Source organism: Engystomops pustulosus, chromosome 2 (genome assembly GCF_040894005.1).
Source record: "Engystomops pustulosus chromosome 2, aEngPut4.maternal, whole genome shotgun sequence".
In the NCBI taxonomy this organism is placed as follows: Eukaryota; Metazoa; Chordata; class Amphibia; order Anura; family Leptodactylidae; genus Engystomops; species Engystomops pustulosus.
Window position 1 is genome coordinate 231,300,819 of NC_092412.1, and position 25,944 is coordinate 231,326,762.

At 42.0% G+C, this 25,944-nt stretch overlaps 1 protein-coding gene across 1 annotated transcript in view; it reads right to left on the reverse strand.

Moving 5' to 3' along the window:
* Positions 1 to 25,944, reverse strand: part of CRYBG3 (crystallin beta-gamma domain containing 3) — a 122,289-nt gene that overhangs the window by 68,581 nt on the left and 27,764 nt on the right. The window contains exons 2-3 of the mRNA XM_072138512.1: positions 23,078 to 23,147; positions 7,668 to 8,083 (exon numbers count right to left, since the gene is read on the reverse strand). Coding sequence (XP_071994613.1) covers positions 7,668 to 8,083; positions 23,078 to 23,147 — 486 coding nt within the window. The remainder of the gene's footprint in view (positions 1 to 7,667; positions 8,084 to 23,077; positions 23,148 to 25,944) is intronic.

Genomic DNA, 25,944 nt, shown 5'->3' on the forward strand with positions numbered 1-25,944 from the left:
TTTTGGTCGTTTGAAGTCTACATTTCAGGCTTCTTAGGTTATATTCACATTTACCAACTTTGCATAGTCTCTGCATTTTGTCAGCCAAAGTTTTACACATTGGAATTCATACTTACAATTGAATACTGCTATGGAGGTGTAAAATATGGATTTATATTCCAATTTATGACAAAATGACAATTTCTTTATTGTTACCTTTATAAGTAATGGGTTATAATAATTCATTGCTTAAAGTGTAGTTACTACAAACAGTGGTTCCCGCACTTCACCTACATTGTGCATTTGCCTGTCCATCCTTCCTAATCCAAAACCTCTCCAAGTATTCTGTATAGGACGTGTGTCTGGGTGGTGAATACGTGCACACTGCAGCCTGTGGAGGTGGAGGCACTAAATCTGCTGGATACTCATTAATGTTCACACTACACTCATTTCCTTTGGCAGCCCAGCTTTTGTCAAGGAAAACAAATCTGTATAGAAAGAAAAGTTAGAGATTTTCTCTATGAAATGAATTACAGGATGTATGAAGGTGTGTGTAATAACTAGACACTATAGGAAACATCAGGTCTGTATAGGGTTAATGATAACAGGGGATCAAACACTGCACCCACCCACCTGCGTCCACTCATGGGAGCTGCCAAAATTTTACCTAATTTTATTACCATGTAACAAATCGGTGTAACAAAGGGTGATGGCTATAAAAGAGGTTCCTTATAGAGGCCCTAATATTTTGGGGAATTTGGATGAAAAAACTGAATATAGGATTCCAGGTGTATACAATAAAGTTCCTTTATTTCAGCATCAAAGCAATGGAATGTGCTGGATTTCGAAAGATTCAGTGTTCTTGGACCATCCTTGAAACATATAAACCTTACTAAAAAGGAATTCTAAAAAGGAATTCTAAAATACAATGTGAATAGTCTACTCTAAGTTGTAGTTAGAGCTGACTGGTCTTCTGATATCAGCAGGGCCGACGTCAGCACTGGGCATACCTGGGCAAATGCCAGGACCCACATACGGCTGTACATAGGAATCCATGGGGATGAGGGAGGCTGTATCTAATGAATCCATAGGGTGGGAGGGGGGCTTATATAAATTAACAATTAGGGGGGCTGTATTTAAAATATCCATGCAGGGGCTGTTAAGTGTGATAAACTAGGGAATATTTTAGGGAACAGGAGACTGTTTTAGTTTCTGAAGTTTGAATGTTGCCACGTAAGTTCACTGCAAAGGGGCCTACCGAGTCTCTGTCGCCCAGGGGCCTACTGAAACCTGGAGCAAACCCTGGATATCAGTCTTCAGCTTTGGATCTCATCAACAATTATATTACATTTCTTCGCTGGATCATCACATTACACCATATTATGAAAGGAATATTAAAATATATTGGCAAGGGTCTCCGCCTCATTGGAGTTAATAATCTCACGAAAATAATAATATTGTCAATTTTCATGGAAAATTTTTGCAAAATAATTTTTTTTTCTTCAATAAAACTATCAGCAAACATGAAATTGTCCTGGTGGTAGAATGTACCCAACTACAATGTGGGTGGCTGACAGGGGGGGTGAAGTTATGGTACATTGCCAAGATATAGCATGGTAAACCACAGACCAGAGAGGGAGTACAAGGTTACACACACTGGTCACGGGTCAATCACCGGCCCGGCAGACTGTATCGGCCATAAATGTCTGCAGGCAGTACAACGGAGGACTGTGAAGGAAAACAACATGTAGAGGAACACAGTTTTGTATCGTTAAAAGGGATTTATACCAACCATATAGCATATAAGTAGGCGCACACAACTGGATTTTGGCGCAATCACGCCGACTTTCATGCGACACAAATCGAGGGCCGTGGGACAACCCGACTGATTCGGACTAAGCGCGTGGATTTAGAGACATGCACTCACATACACCGGGAAGAAGAAGGTGAACTGCGGTGGACCTGACCGGGGAAGCGAAACATACAAGAAATGGGACGCGCGCTGTAAGCTCCGAATCCTCGGCGGACATTCCGGATCGGCGGACGTAGCGGGACGGTTAAGTAAATGTGCCCCATAGTGAACACTAGTCGTTCATCCTGTTATTAAGTCATAACAGCCAAACCATGCAAATTTGACACAGGGGTGGGGTTTTCTGCAAACTCCTCCCAGAAGTGTTCATATCTTGACAGGTCGAGCAGTTCCTGGGTGAGGCCTCAATGACCCAATGTATAAACGTGTACTGAATTGTATCATAGTAGGAATAGACTGCATTGCGTTACCCATCATCGCTTTGATCAGCTCTTATTATGCTACAGAGCAGTTTTTGCTCCCTTCTATTTTGCCTCTGGTAGATCAATTTCTATTGGATTAACATTTTAATGTTATTTACCACAAAGATTTCAGCTCTCAGCAGCACATTCACAGTCTGCATCTTAAATGCTATTGTTATCTAATAAAATATGATCCATTAACTATGAACTAACGATTGAGGTATCGTATAACCCCGAGCCGGCTGCACTGAAAGTACAGTAAACCTGAACCACAATCATAAGGAAAAATGGCAGAGATATTCTGCAAGAGACGTTCACCTCTCAGTCTTTGTTCCTACCATCAAAAATTCACATGTTACACACACAGGGTCTACTGTATATTCAAAGGAAGCCAAGATCGGTGGTCTCTGAATGGAGATCGGTGAGCGCGGCACTCGGCTATTTCCGTCAGTTCCATTGAGATTAATGGAGCAGAACGGTCATGCACAGCGGCCGGACCCCTTCTTCTCATGATTTGTGGGGTTCTCAGCACTGAGACCCCCACTGATCAGCAAGTTAGACCCTATAGAAGGGATAGAGCCTAACTGTATTTCATGAAAAAACCCCTTTAACGGGTCGGAAAGTTTCTGAAATGATTGAGGAAATCCACATAAACATTGGAAGCCCCATACAGATGTTGGTGCTTAGGAACTAGAGTTGACCTCTGAAAAGAATAGTGGGTTATGGACCTACAGTGTTGACTTTGGACTACAACCAGGGGATTGACTAATTGACCTGAGCAAGGTTGCTACCTTTAAGAGTGACTCCTAAGAGTCAAGAAATATCGGTTCAGATGTCAGGCAAATAATTAGCAGAAGCAAAGCCAGGTCAAGGTGTGCAGAGTATTCTCAAGGTTGGTAGGGCAGGCTGTAGGTCAGGCAGGGAGTACAGTTTTGTGATCAGGTCTAAACAAGAAGTACCTAAGTGAGATCCAGACATGGTGTTATGAGACACAGGAGAGAAGTAGCAAACTGGAGTCAGAAAAACCTACATTTGAGGTGCGCCCAATACAAAAACCCATGGCCGTCAGGCGAAATCAGTCCAGATCTGTCTGGGACAACTAGAGGTCTCCGTTTTTTGCCAAGAACCTCCTGAACATTCTGGAAGAGTTAGTACTTAAGCAATAATGGTGGCCATTGGATTTCTGTGATGGTGTCTGATGGAACCTCCATCACAGATGTTCTCAGGGGTTATCACCATCCAGCAAGTGGGATGGCAAGAACCAGAACAAGGCCACCTCTAGCCATGGGCCTATAATCATTTGCATTGCTGGTCTATAGCTAATGGGCACATTTGGTTGCAATTATAACAAGAATACACTGACATCTGCTTAAGAGGCTCAGTAAGAAGTCTCCATTACATATTCTGTCAAGAAAGTCAGACATAATGCACTGCCATTAATATCCAAGGTAGTAAAGTTCTATACTTTACAGACCATTAAAAGTAATATTGGATGTTGGTAGGACTTATGTCAGGGGCTCAACCTCCAATATTTTTTAGGTTTTTATCATCTCTGTTTTACTCGTATTTGGATGTGGAGCCTCATAAAGTAATAAAATATAATGACGTTCTTCCTTTAGTCTAATTTATCCCTATGGCTATCAGCCAAAACACCCCTTCATGTCATCTGGCCATTGGATCGGGACGCGGTTTACACAGTTAATTTTAGCAAGCCTTGTTAAGAGTGTTAGAAACCTGACCTGCCTGATACAATCATAGTTTCTGCTATGGTTATTGGCATCTGATACGGTTGTGGGCACCTAGAAGTGGCTATAACAGAAGTGATGAGATTACTCTGGACTTGGTTTGCATCCAGGGGTTTAGGGGCAGATTTTGTCCAAACCAAGTACATTCTTCAAATGTTCACTAAAGTTCTGATTAAAAATGTGGTTCATGAGTTAAAATTCTGTACATTTACTTTACAGATATATAGTATAAATAATACATGATCATAGATTAAGCAATGTTGCTCTAATTCTAGAACACTGCAAGACAATGGGGCAGATTTACTTACCCGGTCCATTTGCGATCCAGCGGCGCGTTCTCTGCGCTGGATTCGGGTCCGGACGGGATTTATTAAGGTAGTTCCTCCGCCGTCCACCAGGTGGCGCTGCTGCGCTGAAAAGCATTGGAACACGCTGGAGTTCCCCCGGCTCGGGCTGAGTGAAGGTAAGTGCAAGCTCCGCGACAGATTTTTTGTTTTAATTGCGGCGGTTTTTCCGAATCCGTCGGGTTTTCGTTCGGCCACGCCCCCCGATTTCCGTCACGTGCATGCCAGCGCCGATGATCCAAAATCCGATCGCGTGCGCCAAAATCCCGGGGCAATTAAGTGGAAATCGGCGCAAATCGGAAATATTCAGGTAATACGTCGGGAAAACGCAAATCGGGCCCTTAGTAAATGACCCCCAAAGTGTGACAAAGGAAATCTACCATCAAAATCCATCATGATAAACCATGGACACTTACTCATAGATCCAGGTATTTGTATAATACTTGTATATTTGTTATCCATGGCGTCCTTCCTTCTAAAATCAGCATTTCAAATTATGCTAATGAGACAGAAGGGATCAGGGGGGTGTTACCAGAGTGCCTCCAAGCAGCAGCATCACAGGCTGTTACAATATACAGAAGCACTTCCTCCTCTCTCTGCATGCTGAAACGTCCACTGCTGCAGTGAGTTTGCATCAGGAAGAGGGAAGTGCTGAAGGAGTAGAGGGGAGACAGCATGGAGGGACTCTGGTAACAAACCAGAGCCCTTCTGGTTGATTATAAGTACCAGAAGGATTCACTATAAGTGTCCCTGGTTTATCCATACATGATTAAGATGGCAGATTTCCTTTAAGAGAGCAATTCCCTGCGCTACGGAATTTGATGGTGGTATATAAATAAAGATTATTACTATTATAAATTCCCTGCTTCATAGTCCGTCCGTTTAGGGTATGAAGCAGGACACACCTTTTGCCTACACTGTTACTATAAGTTGAATGCATAAGACTAAAAAAAAAGCAACATTCCCTTTTAAGAAGATTTTGAAATACAAGGATAAAATTTACTACTATAACCAAAATACGATTTAAGTACAAATTATACTTCTGGCAAAGAATCAGAGAAATTCTATTTAATGACAATCCTCTCCCTCTCGACGGAAACGAGAACAATAGAATCACACAATGGGGATACACTTTCACACACCCACTGGAAGAGATTCAGCAGCTTGATGTGTAATATTATGTCACCTCTGTAGATATACTGTGTAATATACGCGCTGCCAGGCATTACATTACAGGCATTGTATTCTCTCTATATATATAGATTACGAGGGAACACAGATTGTATATGCATGATAAGACAAAGACAGATAGATAGATACATAGATAGATAGATAGATAGATAGATAGATAGATAGATAGATAGATAGATAGATAGATAGATAGATAGATAGACAGATAGATGGACGGACAGATAGATAGATAGATAGATAGATAGAGATTTTATAAAGATTTGCAAGTAGATAATAGATAGGATACACACGTATGTTTGCCTTATAGATGAGATCAAATGATGTTTTGCACTGTTTCTATGTGTTTCTGTTATGTATTAATTCTGACCCTCCATAAAAGCAGGGGGGAACCTACCCCCAGAGCTGGTTATCTAAGGACCCCATACAGTGGATCCAATTCCCTGTTTAATGTAGTGTTTAATGTGGGGGAAGAAGCATTGTGATTGTATCTTCCCCATATTCTCTATACTATATTACCATCCACGGGATGACAATACAGTTTAAAGGGAATCTACCATCAAAATCCACCATGATAAACCAGGGGCACTTACTCATCTTACTCATAGATCTAAGCACTGCAAATTCCGTAATCTTCTTTTATTGGTTACCCATGGCCTCCTGCCTTCTAAAATACACTTTAACAATTATGCAAATCAACCTGAAGGGCTACCCTAGTCCCTCTGTTATCTGGCTTTACAGACTGTTACACTGTCTCACCTTCCCCTCTGCTCCCACAGCACTGAGAATACAGCAGGAAGTGTTCATTACATAAGTGCTGAGGGAGCAGGGGAAGGGGTGAGACATTGTAACAGTCTGTAAAGCCAGAGGGACTAGGGTAGCCCCTTAGGTTTATTTTCAGAATTTTAGAAGTTGATTTTAGAAGGCAGGAGGCCATGGATAGCAAATATAAGAAGGTTAACAAAGTCATGGAGCCTGAAACTATGAGTAATGTCCCTGGTTTATCATGGTGGATCTTGATGGTAGATTTCCTTTATGGCTATGGCACAACAGGAAGCAATGGACTTCCTACTCTGTCATTCGGAGCTGAGCTCTGCAGAAATGCCACAAATTACCTTCCTTACATCCCTCCACTTAAGAATATATGTACATTAGGTAGTTTAAAGGGGTATTCCCATCTGGGCATTTAAATTTAATTCATTTGCCATATATAAACATTTCTTCAATTGGATGTTATTAAAAAATGTTCCTGTTTGAAGATAATTTCTCATAAATGTAGCCATGTTGTTCCTTAGAAATCAGATAGCTTCCTCGGATACAACCACCTCACATTTTGGCAGCAATGGCCAGAGTTGCGCTATTGAGCCCTGCCGGACCACCAGGATTCACTAATCATTACCACAGGACGGCTGTGGGACCTGCAGTAACTCCCAGACATTTCATATACATAAACCATTTGTTTCTTTGGGAAATCCCTCCAGCAGTCCAGCAGAGGTGGTTGTATCCAAGGACACAGTCTTGTTTCTAAGGGACCAGATGACTACATTTATGGGAAATTATCTTCACACAGGTACATTTTTTTAATGACATCTAATTGAAGAAATGTTTATATATGGCAGATTAATGAATCTGGATGTGAATGCCCAGACTAGAATACCCCTTTAAGTGTAAAAACCCCCTTCTGCACTGGTTAGCCTCCCTGATACTGAATATTTCTAATGCAACTAAACCATTGAGCTTTCATAATAGCACACTAACACCATAACAGGTAGCCTACGTGTGGCATGTCAGGCTTATAGTTTTCTACAAATATATCAACTTGAAGCCCATAGAGCAATATAAGCAGGCGTATACCCAGAAAGAAGAGCACCCTAATGCTTATACATTTATGGCAACCTACCTCCTGATATATATCACCCTTGCACCATCTAGTAATTACTGCATGGCATGAAACGTACTTGCACAGTCCCATACATCTAATAGACATAAGGAGATTTGGAGGACTTTGGCTTCTTCTTAGGTGGTCCCCTCAGACACAAGAGCTGGGCTACCTCTGTCCTTCCTACAGCTACACCCCTACCAATAAAAATGATATCAATATATACAGAAGGCCTTGTGAATTCCCCTTAGTGTTACTTACTTTGGAGTTTCCATAACTTCATCTTTACAATGTTCTAATCCATCGTTGGGGTTTTCACCTTCATTGACCCCAGGTCTTTCTTGCTCATGCAATTCCCTGCTTTCCTGCGGAGCCTCTTCTGTTCCACTCTGATCATCCAGTGTCTGCTCCTGATTTAAGTCCTCTTTATCCAGGTTATTTTTAACTTGTGAGTCCTCATGTTCCTTGCAAGGCTCTTGGACACCAGCGTCCTGTTTCATATTTCCCATCGATGATTTTGGTGAGAAATGGAAAAGGTTCCCTATAAAATGAAAAAAGTTCTCCCTGGATTGTTTCTCACTGTCAAGTATTTTGGAATGATGGAATTCTTCATTCTTTTCCTCCTCAGGTTCGGAGATGTTGTGCAGTGGAGGTCCAAGCATTTGCTCCTGAGTGACCTACAGAGGAAAATGGAACGCACTTCATGAATGGAAAAAAACTGGGACAATAAATAGAACATGTCCTGGTGTCAAAGTATCAAACGAGTGTTACTCCAAACCTTCACATGCACATCATAAATTTGTTTTTGGACCAACAAAACATTTAGAACTTGACAACTAATGGTGACTAGCTAGAACTTTAGCCTTAAGTTACTCTCAATTATCTCCTCTATGAAGATGTTCAGTGTCAAATCCAGTCCCTTCCAAGGGAAAAACAGAAACAATGTTTCAACATATTATTACCCTTCTTCAGACTAATATAGATTTATAGTCCACAGAGAGTGTCAGCCTCCCACTTCTATCTGTGGATACCTCTCCAAGGCATCAATAACATATTTATTAGATACAGGCGGTCCCCTACTTAAGAACACCCAACTTACAGACGACCCCTAGTTACAAACGGACCTCTGGATGTTGGTAATTCACTGTACTTTGGCCCTAGGCTACAATAAACCGTTATAACAGTTATCACAGGTGTCTGCAAATAAGATTTACTGGTAATCCTGGTTCTTATGACAATCCAACACTTTTAAAATCCAATACCGAGACCCAAAAAATTCTGCTTGGAGCTACAATTATAAAGTATACAGTTCCGACTTACATACAAAGAACAAACCTGCAGAACCTATCTTGTACTTAACTCGGGGACTGCCTGTATTATGTTAATCTAATTGATAGAGTCTGACCAATGGGACCCCACAACTCCAAGTACAGAGGTGTTTCCAATTTATTTTATTGCATATTTTCCAACTTACTCACCATTGTCCTTTTTACTACAATGAAACATGGTAACATGGAAATATCCCTATGGGAAGTGTGGATCGGGCGACATTCTTGGGATCAATAAAGGTCCCACAGACCATGGGGTTTATGGCTCTTGGTTTATTCATGAATGTAAAAAACAAGGGGGGGGGGGGATTCCCTAAGAAGAGATATATGCAAACTCTGTGCCAATGTCCCAACATATCTACTGTACAATACAGAATCATAAATTTATATAAAAAGATAGGATAATGCTAGGCTAACGTTTTTCAATAAAGTTGTCAAGAAAGTTGACACGAAACTCGAAAATGGAAGAATTAGGCCGTACCAGAAGGCAAAAACATGTGTAGCAGAACAAAGATGTAGTATATTTTTTAAAGCACACATTTAATGCACTAAAATGATTTACGGTACATTTTAAATGGGTAAATATTTGCTAGAAAAATGTATATTATTACTTCAATGTACAGGCAGTCCCCAAGTTACATACAATATAGGTTCCTTGGGTTTGTACTTAAGTTGAATTTGAATGTAAGTCAGAACTGTATATTTTATAATTATAAATATATAATTTTGTCCCAGTGACAATTGTATTTTCAAAGTTTTTTGATGTAAACTTCGTAAGGATTATCAATAAAACTTCATTGTCAGGAGTCGGGGTCAGTGGACCCCCTGGACCACCACGGACGATCACACTAGTCGACACCTGGGACTGGAATCTAAGTAGCACCCTGTCTCCACCAGAGCCTTCCACAAAGCAGGATGGTTTTGCTGTGGCGTGGTGCCACCAGGTCATTTCCACAGGTGCGAATAGCCCATGGTGACAGCCAAGGTCGAGGTACAGGAGCAGGTGATGGGAGCAGTCGGCCTTTATGGAAAACCGGGAAGTGGCCAGCGCCAATCAGCGAGAGCCGGCAAGCGCGTTCCCACTCCCTAGGATGAGGAAGAAGCAGGAGCATGGAGAGGTAAGTGAGGGCCAAGGGTCACACCACCACGGAGAGGGGAACAGGTCCCAGGGACACCCATTCATTACAGACACCTTACAGCTGATCATTGCAGTCTGGGACTAAAGTAACATCCAGAGAGCTTCACGAGAGGTCACCGTAGGCAGAGGGGTCTGTCTGTAACTAGGGGTCGTCTCTAAGTCAGGTGTCCTTAAGTAGGGGACCACCTGTACTGTAATTATTACCTATATTTTCCTTAAAAAGGTATCAATGTCTCAAGAATTCATAGGTATTTGAGATTCTCAGATTTAGTAATTGACAATCAGAGGATAATGTAATTACTTAATTACTTGGGCGTCATTGGAGCCCCTCAGGGCTTAGTCTTCATCTAATTATGCACGCCATTTGCAAGACTTCCTGCCTCCTCCTGCCAGCCAGAAAACTGGTGACATCACCTGGCATCTCTTTAGTGCACAACCGGCTGCTCCTTAGTGCAGAAATGGCCACACATCCCCAAGCGATGGCAAGAGCCGGGGGCCTATTCCCACCAATTCCCACCAAAACAAGGTCATAAAAAGGATCATGTAAGTGAAGCCAGTTTATACTGCAGGATCCTGCTGATAGATTTCCTTTAATACAGGTTCTTATAAAGAAGAGAGGAAGGACCTCTGAGCAATCTCCTAGGTCCTATTAAGGAACTAATGATTACATTAGATCTTCAAAGGAGCAATGGCTTTCCTGACAAATATGACTTAGTTTACAATTTATTTGTGTGGTGATTTCTGCCAATTTCTGAATTTTATGATCAAGTATTTGATTTATAAAGTTTTTGGATTGGAATAGGATGTCAATGAGTAAAAAGACTAAAGTAAGAGGCTTAGTCACTTCTTTGATAAATAGGGATTGACAACCTTCTGTGCACACACTGATACTCGAGGTTCTGTCAATCACTGTATGTGGGCGGAGTAACTAGGACTCTTAAAGTCTCTTCAAGGAGTCCGGTCAGGATTCTGCTCTAAATTAAATAAACCTAAAGATCACACATCCCAGGCTCTATTCAGCTATTACATCCTCCTCATCCTTTACACATTAATTCATCATTTCTACCAGTGTTACTCGGGCACATGCTCACGACTTCAAGTCTTGGGAGGACACAACAGTTTTTCCTAGTAATACAAGCTATTGTTTTATGGAGGCAAATTTCATTTTGTCTCAGTTTTGGCTCAACAACAACAACATCCGAGACTCCCGAGACTGCAGCAGCCTACTGAATAAAGGGCAGTCATTGGGAGGGTAGATTGATGCCGGTGCAGAGTAATGTATAAATTGAGGCGCTGCACCGGCATCAGCATCAATGGCCGTATAGGGACCGACTGTACCGAAAACACAACCTGTTTAATATGTATCTACAACATGCATTTTTAATAAGTTGACTTTATAATCCTTGTGCCAAATATTTAACCAATAAAATGAGATTCTCTATAAAAATGAATCTCGAGATTCGCTATTTGTTTCTCGTTCTGTACAAACAGATATACCAATAAAAATCCAGAGCTCTTCCAAATGTAGCACTTTCCAATAAAGATGATTTCTGGGAATAATCTAACTCGTACGTGTACATTGTGTTCGGGGGAATCTATCAAGAAAATGATGTTATTGTGTCACCCGGTCCAGTCCTATGGCCCATAAAAATGCCAGGTATGTCCGTTTTAGAAGGTTTATTTATCTATTACTTATGTTTGTAGGGACCTGTTCTATGCGTTTCACGAGGACTTGTTTTTGCGTTTCACTCATGGAAGTACAGTGTATGTGATGAAGGACAGAAGTTGTGTTTTTAATAGATTTAACCTCAGGGGATTTTTTTGTCAGAAGAAAAAATTGATGATTGGCTACACAATCAGGTTCTGCCTTCAGTGCTAAAAATGCACAAAATGAAATATTCAGCTACACCCCTGTATGAGGCAATATAACCTCCCAGCACTAAGCTTTAAGGGCTTTCCCACACTAAAATAAAAACAATTACTTACCCGGCCGCTAGGGTTCACGGAAAGAGCATTGTCCGTGTATAATGCCCTGTGCCGCGATTCACTAAGATCGTGCACCGATATCCTGCATGTGTCGCTTCCCCACTCAGGTACGAAGGAGTTCACCTTCTTTTTAGTGGTGCATGTAAGTGCTTGGGCTTGCGACAATTTGAAAGTTAAATCCCGCGCTCAGTCCGAAGCAGTCGGACTGTCTGATGGCGCGCCCTCTAATTTCATACCTCCCAACATTTGGGAAAAGGAAAGAGGGACAAAATGGCGGCACGCGTAGCGTGCCGCGGCGATCCCCCTAAGCCACACCCCCAATCACTCCCTGGCCACGCCCCAAATTTTAGCCATATTAAAAATAATAAAAATCATAATTTAAAAAAAAAAAAAATTATCCTCATTGGGATTTGAACCCAGAACCTGCAGTGTCCATGTACAATAATAACACAGCGCCTCAACCCACTGAGGTATAACCTCAGTGATTAACAAGTGGAGAATTTTGGTAACTAAGAACTATATACTGCCTTGGTATATAGGGAGGGATCTTCTCAGATTATTGTAATTATTGAGACTATTATTATTATTATGGAGATTATTATTATTATTATTATTATTATTATTATTATTATGGAGATTATTATTATTATTATGGAGATGATTATTATTATTTTTACCATTATTAATAATCATCTCCATAATAATAAAATTTATAATAATAATAATAATAGTCTCAATAATTACAATAATAATCTCTGAGAAGATCCCTCTCTATATATCAGTGCACTAGTCTGTGTCACAGTGTAAATGGCAGATAACACTTCTTAATTACCAGAAATCCTCAGCTCTGTATCACTGGGCTTATAGCTCAGTTAGTTAAGCTCCTGTCTGCAGTGCAGAGGGTCCCAGGTTCGAATCTCAGCCTGGCCAAAACTTTATTTAATTTAATTATATAAAGAGCTTGTGTCTGGGGAAGCCCTGGTGACCATATATGGACAGATGCTGATCTGAAGCTGATGACGTGGTCCCTGCTCTCTCTGCTAAGCCGACACTTCTCTGAAAAGGATTCCCTGCCCGATGTCTGCTCTGGGGAACCCTAGGAGATGTAGTGACCATATATGGACAGATGCTGATCTGAAGCTGATGACGTGGTCCCTGCTCTGCGCTAAGCCCGACACTTCTCTGAAAAGGATTCCCTCCCGATGTGTGTAGAAGCCATTCTGTACTGTGAGTTCAGACTTTCAAAGTATTTACTATGCGGACACAGCGCCGGGACACAGCGGGACCTGGGGGGGAAATCCGTGACAATATCATAGCTGCCCGTGACGCGGGGCAGGGGTACGAAAAACGGGTCAAAATCGGGACGGTTGGGAGCTATGTAATTTGTGTAGCATGGAAGCAGCGCAGCTGTGCCTCAAAAAGCGTTGCATGTGCCAAAATCACAGGGCAGACTTAAATACCAAAAACAGTGCACAGTCCCACAAAAGTCTGTGTGCGACCCTTAGTAAATGAGCCCCCATGTGTTTGCTATTTGTGGTTTAATCCCGCCAGATTTTCACCCTCAAATGATATTAACAATTTATTTGTTTTCACTAATATTTCATCAAAATAGAATGAGTTTTTCTTCTTTTATATGACTATCCATATAAAAAAATTAATGAATTATATTAGGGGATAAATATAATATTTTTGTGTTCTGATACCCAGCACCCCGACACAGTATCGGACTAAGTCCTACTCGCAAAATTAGGGACCACCCTCCACCAGCACCTAAGAAAATAGATATTTGTAGCTCCCAGAGTTGTCTTAAGTTGAACCTCTGCAGAGAATCTGGGCCCGATGGAGGATCTCCAAGTAACCTGGAGGACCTGGAGGACTCAGCCCTTACTGATCTAAATATCTGGCAATGCGGTCACCAACAGATGATCAATTAAAAGATCTTGGAATATCACTTTAATTAGATTGTGTATCCAGCTTCACCTTTAAGGGAAACTATCACGACACTAACAGCCCAAGCCCACAAACAGCACCTTCTTCTGTAATATGCAAATCCCCTGGAGGTCCTTTTAGCATATTCCTATGTTGCAGCATGCACAAAAAATCAGCTTTTATTCTTTTATAAAATGCAGTCAAGGAGGTGTGGCAGGCAGTCAGGCAACCCCTCCTCCTGACTGTTGTTTGCTCTGGCCACTATAGGCATCTTCTGGTGTCACCATACTAATTTCACAACTGATCCAGAAACCTAAGCCTTAGTAGGCTGGTACTATACTATAGGACAGTGATGGCGAACCTATGGCACGGGTGCCAGAGGCGGCACTCGGAGCCTTCTCAGTGGGCATCCAAGCTATCAACCCAGCACAGAGTTCACTAGACAGGACTCAAATAATCTTCCAGCGATCCCAGGCAACTTAAGAGACGATAATCTTAGTACTATTTGAAAGCGACACATCCTTGGCTGTTTGGGACTGGCGGAAGATTGAGAAGGTGTGGACAGAGCTGGATTATCTTTGAAAGCTCTTCATATATAGACCCTGTAGAGAAGCTGCAATGATAGTCTGAATTTGCTATCCTTCTTTGTATTGGTGGCCTCAGGGAGCCGATACAATTTTGAAAGTTGTGGCAGAACAGAGAGCAATAACTTATGGGAGCCTTGGCACTTGATGATAAATCAGAGGGATTTGGTTGTAGTTTGGGCACTCAATCTCTAAAAGGTTCACCATCGCTGCTATGGGAGTTTATCTGGATTAAGGCAAGTATTGGTTGAACCAATCTCTTCATCAATCCTAACTGAAATTGTGTCCTGGGAAATATGCAAATACATTTTCCAGGATGGTATTAGGAAAACATTGCCTCTTGGCTACCTTATAAGGCAACCCCCTTAACATCAAGCATAACTTTTTCAGAGAATATCCCAAAACAGTATCTATACAATGTAGCAAAGAGACAATGTCAGTACAAATATATTTGTATATTTCCCAGAATCCCCCAGTAATACAACTAATGCACACCTGCAGAGGTGGCCTTTAATGACTAATTCTTCATAATGAGTCTTCTTACTTCCTTAAAATTGTGTCCCTGTGACAGATTCCCCATTAGGAAGGAGACATACAACCACAGGTGCAATCATTCTAATTCCAGAACTGGCCCAGAAACCTATATGTTTGTAAATTGCAGCAGGTTATCTGAAGCAATTTCAATATCCATTAAAATTGTATTACTGTGATTATTTCCAAGAAAGGAGGCATACAACCAGTGTCTTGCCATCTGCTGTCATGTATATTCCTAGTCATCTGCTATATTGGTAGGTTCAGTAGTGGATTAGAATTTAGGCAGTTTGGGCTGCAGCCCGGGGCCCAAGTCTTCTAGGGGGCCCATTGCCACCCAAACTACCCAACACATTTTATACTGAGAAGGACCTTCACCCATGAAATCCCCATACATATGTTTCTGCTCTCAATACACATGTATACAAGAGCCATTTAAGGACCTTTGAAGGTCCTCCAAAGGTCCTGAAATCGCAGATTTAAAGCTGGCAGAAGGGAAACATCCTCCATTCCCCAAGAAGCTGATTCTAGTACCATATGTAGGAAGTGATTCCAGACTTGTAGGGTCTACAATATTCATACAGCCCAGGGCCCATGGCAGTCTTATCTGATTTGTCTTGTAGTGTGAGGCAGGAGACTCAAAGAGTTGTTTTTTCCCCCCATTTGTCATTTTATGTACATTTCCAAATGTTCTCATTTTATGTAGAACACTTACAAGATGCAGAATCAAAGTAATAAAGTGATTTACCAAAATGATTTAATGTTGTTAGATTATTCAGCAATCACAAATAGCGCTGTTAATGATGCCTGAACCATTTCAGCTAATTCTTAATTAATGGTAATTGGTATCTAGAAGCTAGTTAAGTAAACAGGCAAATTAGAAAATCACAGGGAGAATATCAAAAGTGGAACTTTGTCAGGAAATCAAGTGAAAATGTAGCAAAAAACAGTTGTCATATCACATGCTGCCTTGTCATAAAAAGGAATCCTGTGTTACAGTACAATTAAAGGGGTTGTACAGTCAGAAACATATTTCGTTAAAGGAAACCTACCCTTGATTTCATGCATTATAAAGCAAACATACCTTGAAAATGCTGTAGCTACACTGATCCACGATCATAGCTTGGTTAATCCCTGATTTTGCTGAAAAAAAAACATTCTAACATCCAGGACCTTGGGAAAGCTGGGTCAGCTGGGGAGCTTGGAATTACAAATGGAGGTTAGTCAAGCATGACTAATCAACCTGAGCTGGATCACTCAAACACAACAGCTGGGTGATGGTGCAGTAATTGATTATTCTGTCTGGCAGGGAGAAAAGTGATTGCATCATTCTCACCCGCACAGAAGAATTCACAGGCTAGAAGAAGCGCAGAAGCAAGTGCTGAAGCAGCCACAGTAACGACAGAGCTTTATTATCGTAATGTTATATCTGTTTTTATTAGCAAAACCACTCAGCACAGGGATTAACCAGGATATGATCCTGCATGAGTGTAGCTACAGCATTCTCAAGGTATGTTTGCTTCATAATGCATCAAATCAAATGGTAGGTTTCCTTTGAAGGAAATCCACCATCAAAATCAAGCATGATAAACTAGGGATTGTGTTAATCTTTTTATATTTGTTATCCATGGCTTCCTTTCTTGTAAAATAAACATTAAAATTATGCTAATGAACTAGAAGGGCCCTTCCGTGATGTAGCTTAACATGCTGTTACACTGTGCAGGAGCATTCTCCTCTCCCACTGTGTGAGATTACAACAGGCAGAGCGAGGAGGGAGGGGAGGCAGTGTAGGATTGTGTAGAGCCACAGCACGGAGGGGTTCTGGTAGCAACCCCTATTTTAAAAGTTGATTTTAGAATGAAAGAGGCTATAGATAACAAATATAAGAAGATACCACAGTCATGGTGCCTGGATCTATGAGTAATGTCCCTGGTTTATCTTGATGGATTTTGAAAAAGGGCAGTGGATATTTTTCCTTTAGGAGACCGTCTTTGCAGTTAGAGAATTACATCCCATTCTTGATCCACCAAAATTTTTTGGAAAGGAATATGATAATAGGTTTTCCTGGAATGGAAAATAAAACCTTTACTTCCAACACCACTTTTTTGAAGATACAGAAAATGGGTTAAAAGAAAACCTAAAAGAAGAAAAAGATGTCCCTCTAGCTTCCAAATTCTGGAGAACCCCAAAATGTGACCATTATCTTTCCTTTTGGCTGGTCATGTCCATGCGTGTCATGACATAAGCACTTTTAAGACCATAATGTTCTGTGATATCTTATCACAACGTGATATAACGGTCTACATGTGGTCAACGAATGGTTGTGTTGGGAATTTCATCCTGAAATATTTAATTACCGCACATTTCCTTCAGGAAAATAATAGTCTGTAACCAAAATTAAGAATGAACACATCTGCCCATTAATGTTCATCTCTTTCCTGGGGAAGGATTGAGATATTTCTTTAAGAATCCGTCCATATCCTTCAATCTCCCATAACTAATGATAGACCAATGACCTTGCCAGACCTAAAACTAAGAAGTTACGATGCAGTATTACACTCTGTGCCAATGTTGTCCACAAATGGAAAATAAGCTCATTAATTCACAGTAATGCCTCGGTGTGGGATACATCCGTTTAATCACATCACATAGTGAAACAATAACTCTGACCTGAGATAACATTGATTTGGAGCAACTCCAAGGAAAGGATGCACTTGACCCTGAGAAATGAGATCTTCTTAAATGCAACCAGCAGAGAATTGTGTCAAGACCAGAACTGGTACTAACATCTTACATTCTGCAATGGTCTAAGAAGTCCTTGAAATCCTCATACAAGATAATGCATCCAACTGTCTACGCAGATTGCATTACTATATTTGTTACTTGTACCAAATCCTACTAGAGTAAACGTCTGAAAACCTTAATGGATATTACAAAGAAATATTCATGAACCTTCTGATTTTGGCAAGGCCACTTATTACAGATTGGAGGGTTTCAACTCTCCCCTGATGGTATATAGGAAAGTAAAGTGGCGGGAAAATCCCCGGGTCCAGACGGCTTCACGGCCCATTATTATAGAAAATTTGCTGGCCAACTGACACAGCCCTTCCTTAAAAGTGTTTTCTACCCTATCTTCAGGCTGCAACATTCTCCCGGATACACTTAGGGCACATATAGTGGTGTTACTGAAAGAGTGCAGGGATCCTGCTTCCTGCCCTAGCCACAGGCCAATATCTTTGCTCAATGTGGACCTAAAACTTTTTTCTGAGATCATAGCCAATCGTCTGGCTCCATTGATGCCTAGTTTACTTTGATCAAACAGGATTTGTGCCCTCATGGGAAGCCAGGGGCAACACTACAAAGGCCCTGAACATCGTCCACTTAATTAAGACAACGGCCATCGCCACGGTCATTCTATCTACAGACGCTGAGAAAGCCTTTGATATGGTGGGCTAGGCCTTCTTAACTGGTGCCCTTCAGTATCTGGGGATGGAAACTCATATGATGAGGTGGATTGGGCCATTGGACACCACCCGACAGCGTCTGTGAGGGTCAACGGCCTATATTCTGATTCCCGTTCCTTTAGTAACGGGAAGCGCCAGGGATGCCCGCTGTTTCCCCTCATATTCTCCTTCCTCATATGGTCGATCACTAACGGGTTTTGAGGGCGCCTGCATACAGCAGGGTCCTGTCAGAGGAACTCTTTCATTAGCATATAGTCTTCTAACAACCACCCCACAAGACCACATCCAAAGAGATCCAAAGAGCTGCTTGCTCTCAAAAAACATGCTTTCACTGGACCTTTGATGCATCTCCTCGATACCTGGAACTAACGAGCACAATCCCAGCGCAATAGCTGTAATGTGAGCTCACGGGAACCCGAGTTCCGGAAGGGGGGGGAGGGTTGAAGAGGGAGTCATGCTTTCCCCCAACCAACCCCCCCCTTTCCCCCTCTTCTTCTGCTTCTTCTCCATATCTTCCTTTCCCAAACATCCAATGGCATCCCATTAAAGTAATTACCTCAGTTATTATAACAGTTATAATGTGGACAACCAACGTTACATTTAATTTGTCATTTTTACACCGGCACAGATCTGCTCATACTGCGATACTGCAATACCTTGCTGGAGCACGCCTTTTGAAGGTGTGAATATCTTGCTGTCCCTTATGTCCTTTCTTTATCCCCTCCCCTTTTTGTATTGTTATGTGTTGTACACATGTTTGTTTGAACTTTCATATGAAAAAAGATATTAAAGTAGAGTTAAGAGAAATCGTGACGAAATCCTTTGTGCTTAAATGAGAGATAAGATTTGCTACAAGAACCTCGGGAGTCTAAAGGGTTGTATGACGATGACGCTATCCAGTGTAGAGGTCCTAAAGAGAAAACCCCTTTAAGATCCTACAATAACATTACAATAGTTAATTCCCTTACAGAGTTACAGGCAGGGCTATAGAGGTAAAGCGTTACTTTGAAAAGTGGATTTGATTCATGGAAGAAATTTGCCCACAAATATGTTGGAAACATGTGTCAGAGACAGGAACGCAATCCCTGTGTCCAAGCATCTGCCAACATGTCCTGCACTCTTGGGGATATGAAAACAGATTTCCAGGAACTGCGAGTGATCCAGCAACAAGAGATGACAGCAGTGAATGTATGTGTGCAACACCAAGACAGACTCTGTAATGCTCCCCACCGTGCAATGGGACCTGACGTATGATACTGTATATGATATTGCCGAGGTGACATGGGTACACGGAAAATATGAGGGACACTAACACTGTGGGAATTCTGGGAGTGATGTGTTTTCTGACAAGCCCTTTAGATGGCATGAAAATATGTATGTAGCAGGAATTAAGATTCTTGGTGAATGGAGGATGTGTTCCTTCTGTCTGCTTTCAATCTGCGGTTTCAGGACCTTTGGAGGACCTTCAAAGGTCCAGAAATGGCTCTTGTGTACATGTGTATTGAGAGCAGGAAAAGATGTACAAGGTCAATTAACAAAAGAGCCTGTTGCGGAGATAAAATAATAGCTTTCTTATAGATGGTAGACAACACTTTTGTTACTGAATCCCACAGTGGTGTGATGAAAGGGCATTCCCAAAGTACGTGTAGAAGAGTTCCTCTGCATCCACACCCTCGCCAACATTGAGGGGATGATTCTGGGTATAATTTATTTAGTTTGGAAGGGGTGGAGTACCACCTTTGAAGAGTTTTTATTGCCGCTTCTTGGTGTGAGACGCATCTAAAGGTGGAGTGTATGGTTGTCAGAGCTTTCCTCCACTGTGTTGTTGTGATTGGGACTTGTAGATCCCTTTCCCATTTGAGCATTGATGGTATTGCAATGTCCATACAAGAGGTAAATTGAATATGTAAACCAGTAAATGACATGTTTATTCCACTCAATAACATCTGTATGTTAAGAATTTTGAAAAAATTAATAAAAACTTATTAAAAAAAAAAGAAAAGATGTACAAGGATTTCATAGGTGAAGGTCCAACTCAGTATACAATTTGGTTGATGGTCATGGGCCCCTTGGAAGGCTTGGGCCCCAGGCTACCACCAAAACCACCTATATTATAATTGACTACTATAATCCTACTGCCATTAACTGCCCAATTAGGTGGATCTATGATAGTATTTAGAAACAGACAGTCATACACTAAAAGTGTCCAAAGCTGGGTGCACTGTGTCACAACTAAGGGCATCCCCTCTTCACCAGAAGTCAGACCCAACTTAACAGAACTCACTATCCTTTATCATACAAGTTAAAATCCTTAGAAAAAAATTCCTTATTGGAGCATCAATGGCTCCATGCGCCTAATAGGTGGCCTTAAATGGCACTCTCCTTAAGGAGAACTCTTACTTCCTGACCCTAGTTGAGATCCTTCACTTGATAAATGTGGAACAATGCACAATAGACAGTTTTTGACCAGAACTTTGATCTTGCACTCTTTCCTCTTTGGGGTGCACAACATTGTGGTTACTGGAACCAATCTGCCTCGAACAGGTTGATAATAAACCTCTAACAGGTTGGAGAAAACAGAGTTAGACTACATCTCCAGGACTGGGGGCTGCCCTTGGGTCCCAAACAACAGATTCATGGTCCATTGCTTGTGGTCCGTCAGTCATTGGCATGTGAAGTCTACTAAGACGTCAATGACAGTAGAAAAGACTGCCCAAGCTGCAAACAAACAGAGAAATAGGACTTCATTTTACAGCTCAAGCTGTTGGCTCATACACGTTGTGGAAGCCATGTCCTTGTACATGAGCCCGGAGAAATATATGGAACCATGTGCTAGCCGTTGAAACAATGGCTAGAACACAGTAAAAAAACAACATTTACTAAGGGTCCGCGGATCGCATTTTCGTCGGGTTTCCTGATGATTTCCGTTTTGCACCGCATTTAACAGGGGATTTTGGCGAACGTGATCGGATTTTGGCGCATCGGCCCCAGCTTGCACGCGACACAAATGGATGGATTCGGACTACGCACGTTATTTAACATTTCGAATTGTGTCGCAAGACACGCACTTACAAGCACCAAGAAGAAGAAGGTGAACTCCAGCGGACCTCGGCGGGAGAAGCAACGGATACAGGAACTCGGGCGCACGAGCTTCGTGAATCGCGCCGGACTTCATCTTCGTCAGACAATCCAAATCGGGGATCGCGTCAGGACCGGGTAAGTAAATTTGCCCCAATGAGTTTGAACGTGAGAAGGACATACAAAGTCTATGAATAGGTGGTCATTTTGTACCCCAGACCCAAATCTGCTAGACACTACCAACCACTGAGCAACCAGACTGCAAACCTGAATATCAACAATATTACATATGAAATCATGCACTTACTTTTCAATAAATTAGTAGAACATAAAGTATAAAAGTACATGGACTATAGAGGTATTGGCTAAGAGTGTCCTGCAGCAATAACATGGGGAAACAGCAGTTTACTGGGCAACCTAGGACTATACATACTTACATATTATCAAATGAAATGGTTAACCACATAGAACTGTAAGACTGCCAAAACAATCCTACGTATCTGCCATGAAAATACAGAAACAAAGCAGGAGACTTGCACCACTGACCATGTGTAATGTGTGCCCCTCACTGTGCCTACTCTATGGGAAACGCCATCAGCTGACTACAAAGCTGCGACCATGAATGGGCCATGTTTACACTTCAGAGAGCAACATCCCAGGAAAGTTTCCCTAAAGGTTGCCCCGGACCATGAAATATCGCTGGAAATTCTTACACTATGGACATTACTGCATGACTTCTTCATAAACAGCAAACCAGTTACAGATCATAATAAAATAATGTGATTTCTTTCATGGGAGAGGAATTAAAGGAACACTCCAGGCAAATCTGTGTGAGTGTTATGCTTAGTGCATGTCCTGAAGGGTGCAAGACTCCAAGTGCTAAATCACTCCAAAAATAGAAGTCATGCACCCCCCTCAGGCCCTGCACTAGGAATAACACAGTGGGGGTCATTTATTAAGGGCCCGATTCGCGTTTTCCCGACGTGTTACCCGAATATTTCCGTTTTGCGCCGCTTGTACTTAAATTGCCCCGGGATTTTGGCGCACGCGATCGGATTGTGGCGCATCGGCGCTGGCATGCGCGCGACGGAAATCGGGGGGCGTGGCCGAACGAAAACCCGACGTATTCGGAAAAACCGCCGCATTTAAAAACCGAAAATGTGTCGCATAAGGACCGCTTACCTTCACCTGGTCCAGCTCGGTGCATTCCGGCGCGATGAGTTTACTTTCAGCGCAGCAGCGCCACCTGGTGGACGGCGGAAGAACTACCTTATTAAATCCCGGCCGGACCCGAATCCAGAGCGGAGAAGCCGCCGCTGGAACGCGAATGGACCGGGTAAGTAAATTTGCCCCAGTATGTTAGTTTTGCCTGAAACGTTAATTTAATTGGTTAAAATCTTAATTTTCATGCTCGTATCTGATTCTGGGAGAGGCTTACATATCTCCAGTTATACTGCTAAACATGTCTATGCATTTTGGAGTATAGGACAATTAGATGACATCTTCTTTAAGATCTATATGACCAATTTCACTTTCTTGGCCAAGTTTTGATGCCCACATTTCCATTGGTCAACAAGGTTGGCAGAAATAAAGCCATCAACCCAGACTAATGTGATGTCTTATTTTTACCTACCTGATCGGGTTCTGGTGATGATCGCTCTTCTTGACTGTCAGAAGTTGGGTTGATATGATTATCTTCATGTCTAGAAGACAAGGACAATAAGACATCAGTCATGTATGTAGATTATCTATATTTTTCTATGATATACAAGCAGCAAGTTATGGTATCCCAAGACGTTATGTAGTCACACATAGTGATGATGTTGATGATGTTATATCACCACAAAGATTGAAGGGGATATCCCAAGTATTCACTCCACTCACGATGGTATCAATCACGAAAACGGGACCATTGTGGTTTCCAAAGAACGGGATTCTGTTCTCACTGATGGATCTTGCAAAAGAACGAGCATTCATTCACCTGCCAATGACGGAAATAGCCCAGCACAGCCCTAGGCTATCTTCATTGGAGCAGAAGGACACATGCTGGCCCGGACTCTCCACCCATCTGTGAGAACAATCGGACCCTCACAAATCAACTGTTGGATAGAAATTAACAAATAATTTGGACATCCTCTTCAAGGAAAAGTCAACATGTTAAAGAAAAGCTTTCACCATCTCCACCAAGTCCAAATCCTAAATAGGTCATCCTACAAACCACTCTGATGTTATATGCTGACTAGGCTCTTTGTAGTGCAGTGGCTACCCTTTGCCTATTGCTGTACCAATTAGGGGCACATTGGGAACCCTCTTTTGCAGTATGCATAGGCTGGTTTGATGCTTGAGGACACTTTTTTTGCACATAGTTATGGGGGCAGCCATCTTGTCCATGTGGCTTTTTACAGCACCCAGCAATATACCTTATAGCAACCTAATGGACCACAGTACACAAGAGATGTCTTTAGGGCAGTGCTTTGGTCATGCTCTTCCATATGGAGGAAGCGAGTGCAAGTCTTCACCTTTTGTGAATGGTGGATTCCTGCCCAAACGATAACACGATGGCTGCTGATGTCTACAGAATATTAAGACTCTGTAAGGAGAACTTTAACAACTTCTCCTTATCTGTACGGGAGCAAGGAGTGAAAACTGCTTTAGATACACAGTTCAGAAGTTAAAAAGAAAGGGAGAAAAAATAGGACTAATATGTGTTTTTTTTTTCATTCCAAAGTTTACTTATCCCATGAACTATTGTGAAAGAAAAAAACCTATACTTTCACATGTTTACCTGTGCTTTAAACTTTAGGTAATTTTCGCCTGACACTTTCCCTTTAGGAACCCTACAGTCAGTATCTCTCTAGCCTATAATGCTGAGCCCATACAATGCCTGTCATACCTGTGCAGAGGAGTGGTGTAGTGACCCTGGACGTCAGCTATAAATAGTAACGTTATCATTGTGGAATCCAGTTATACACTAAGGAACCTGACAGGTTTAGGGTCTGATAACCTCAATTGACCTCATTAAACAGAAGCTGGTTTCTCCCAATTTACAAACAAGTTTTATCACTGGGACACTCCTACATTTCTAACCTGGAGAAAATCTTTTAACATTCCAGTAAAGAGATCATTATTCTCCAAGCATCAAATGGAGGAATGTAAAGAAGTTTACAAGAAACTAAATATAAAAGTCAAGGTGACCATAAGCCTAAACAGTGGTCATCTGAACGAGGTTACTCCCGACTTCTTCCGCAAGTATGTGATCTCAATGAAGAGTCATTTCACATATAACATATCCTATTAGGATGGTCAATAGGGACTTCCAAAATCAGCAAGAGTGGTTTCAAATAATGATTTTTTGCCAAGGATATTTCATCAGATTTCAACTGCATTTCCGTCGGGTTTTCCGACATTTTCGGGGATCGCGCCGCTGGGACAGGGATTTAGAAGGGGATTGTGTCGCACACGATCGGATTTTGGCGCATCGGCTCCAGCTTTCATGCAACATAAATCAAGGGATGGGCCGTCGAACGATCCGACTGATTCAGGCACAGTGCGGGATTTAACTTCCAAATTGTGTCGTAAGCCAAAGCACTTACATGCACCAGGAAGAAGAAGGTGAACTCCGGCGGACCTGAGCGGGGAAGCGACACATGCAGGATATGGGGCGCAAGATGTAAGGGAATCCCGGCACAGTGCATTCTCGTCGGACACTCCGGATCAGGAAATGCGCCGGACCGGGTAAGTAATTGTGCCCCAGTGCATGTCCTATGTTCTGAGAGTAATTTGGTCCAACGGCAGAGTGGATATAAAGCATGTCAGTCAAAATCCATGTCATATAGCATTAAAGCGGATTTTGACCTGGTATTTGACCCAGATTGCCATGTGCTGGGGAGACAAGCATTGGCGCAACACTCATGGACTGGTTGGCTAGCGAGTGGCACTGGGGCAAGATTTTTACCGGTGTTTGATATCACAAAGGGAAGAAAGATAAGGAGGAAGGAATGAAATGTTGGAGGATATTTCATAGTGGTGTTTAGGAAGCAAAATCAACACAGTGGGGCTTATTTACTAACGGTACTAAACGTTTTTTGGGATTTGCGCAGCTTTGACAGGTATTTAACAGGGGTTTGCGCTGGGATCGTGTGACACGCGATTAGATTGTGGCGCAGCTGCAGTGGCTTATATGTGACAGAAATCGGGTTGGGCGGGCTGTCGGACAATCCGACTGATTCGGACTGAGCGCGGGATTTAACTTTCAAATTGTGTCGCAAGATCAAGCACTTACATGCACCAGGAAGAAGAAGGTGAACTCCGTCGGACCTGAGCGAGGAAGTGACACATGCAGGATATCGGGCGCACCATCTTAGTGAATCGGGGCCCAGTGCGTTATCGGCAGACAATGCACTTTCGTGAACTCTGCGAGACCGGGTAAGTAAATGTGCCCTCAAGGTTGTACCATTAGGCTTTGTTGACATGTTCTCTTTAAGAAGTTTAGAAGGCTGG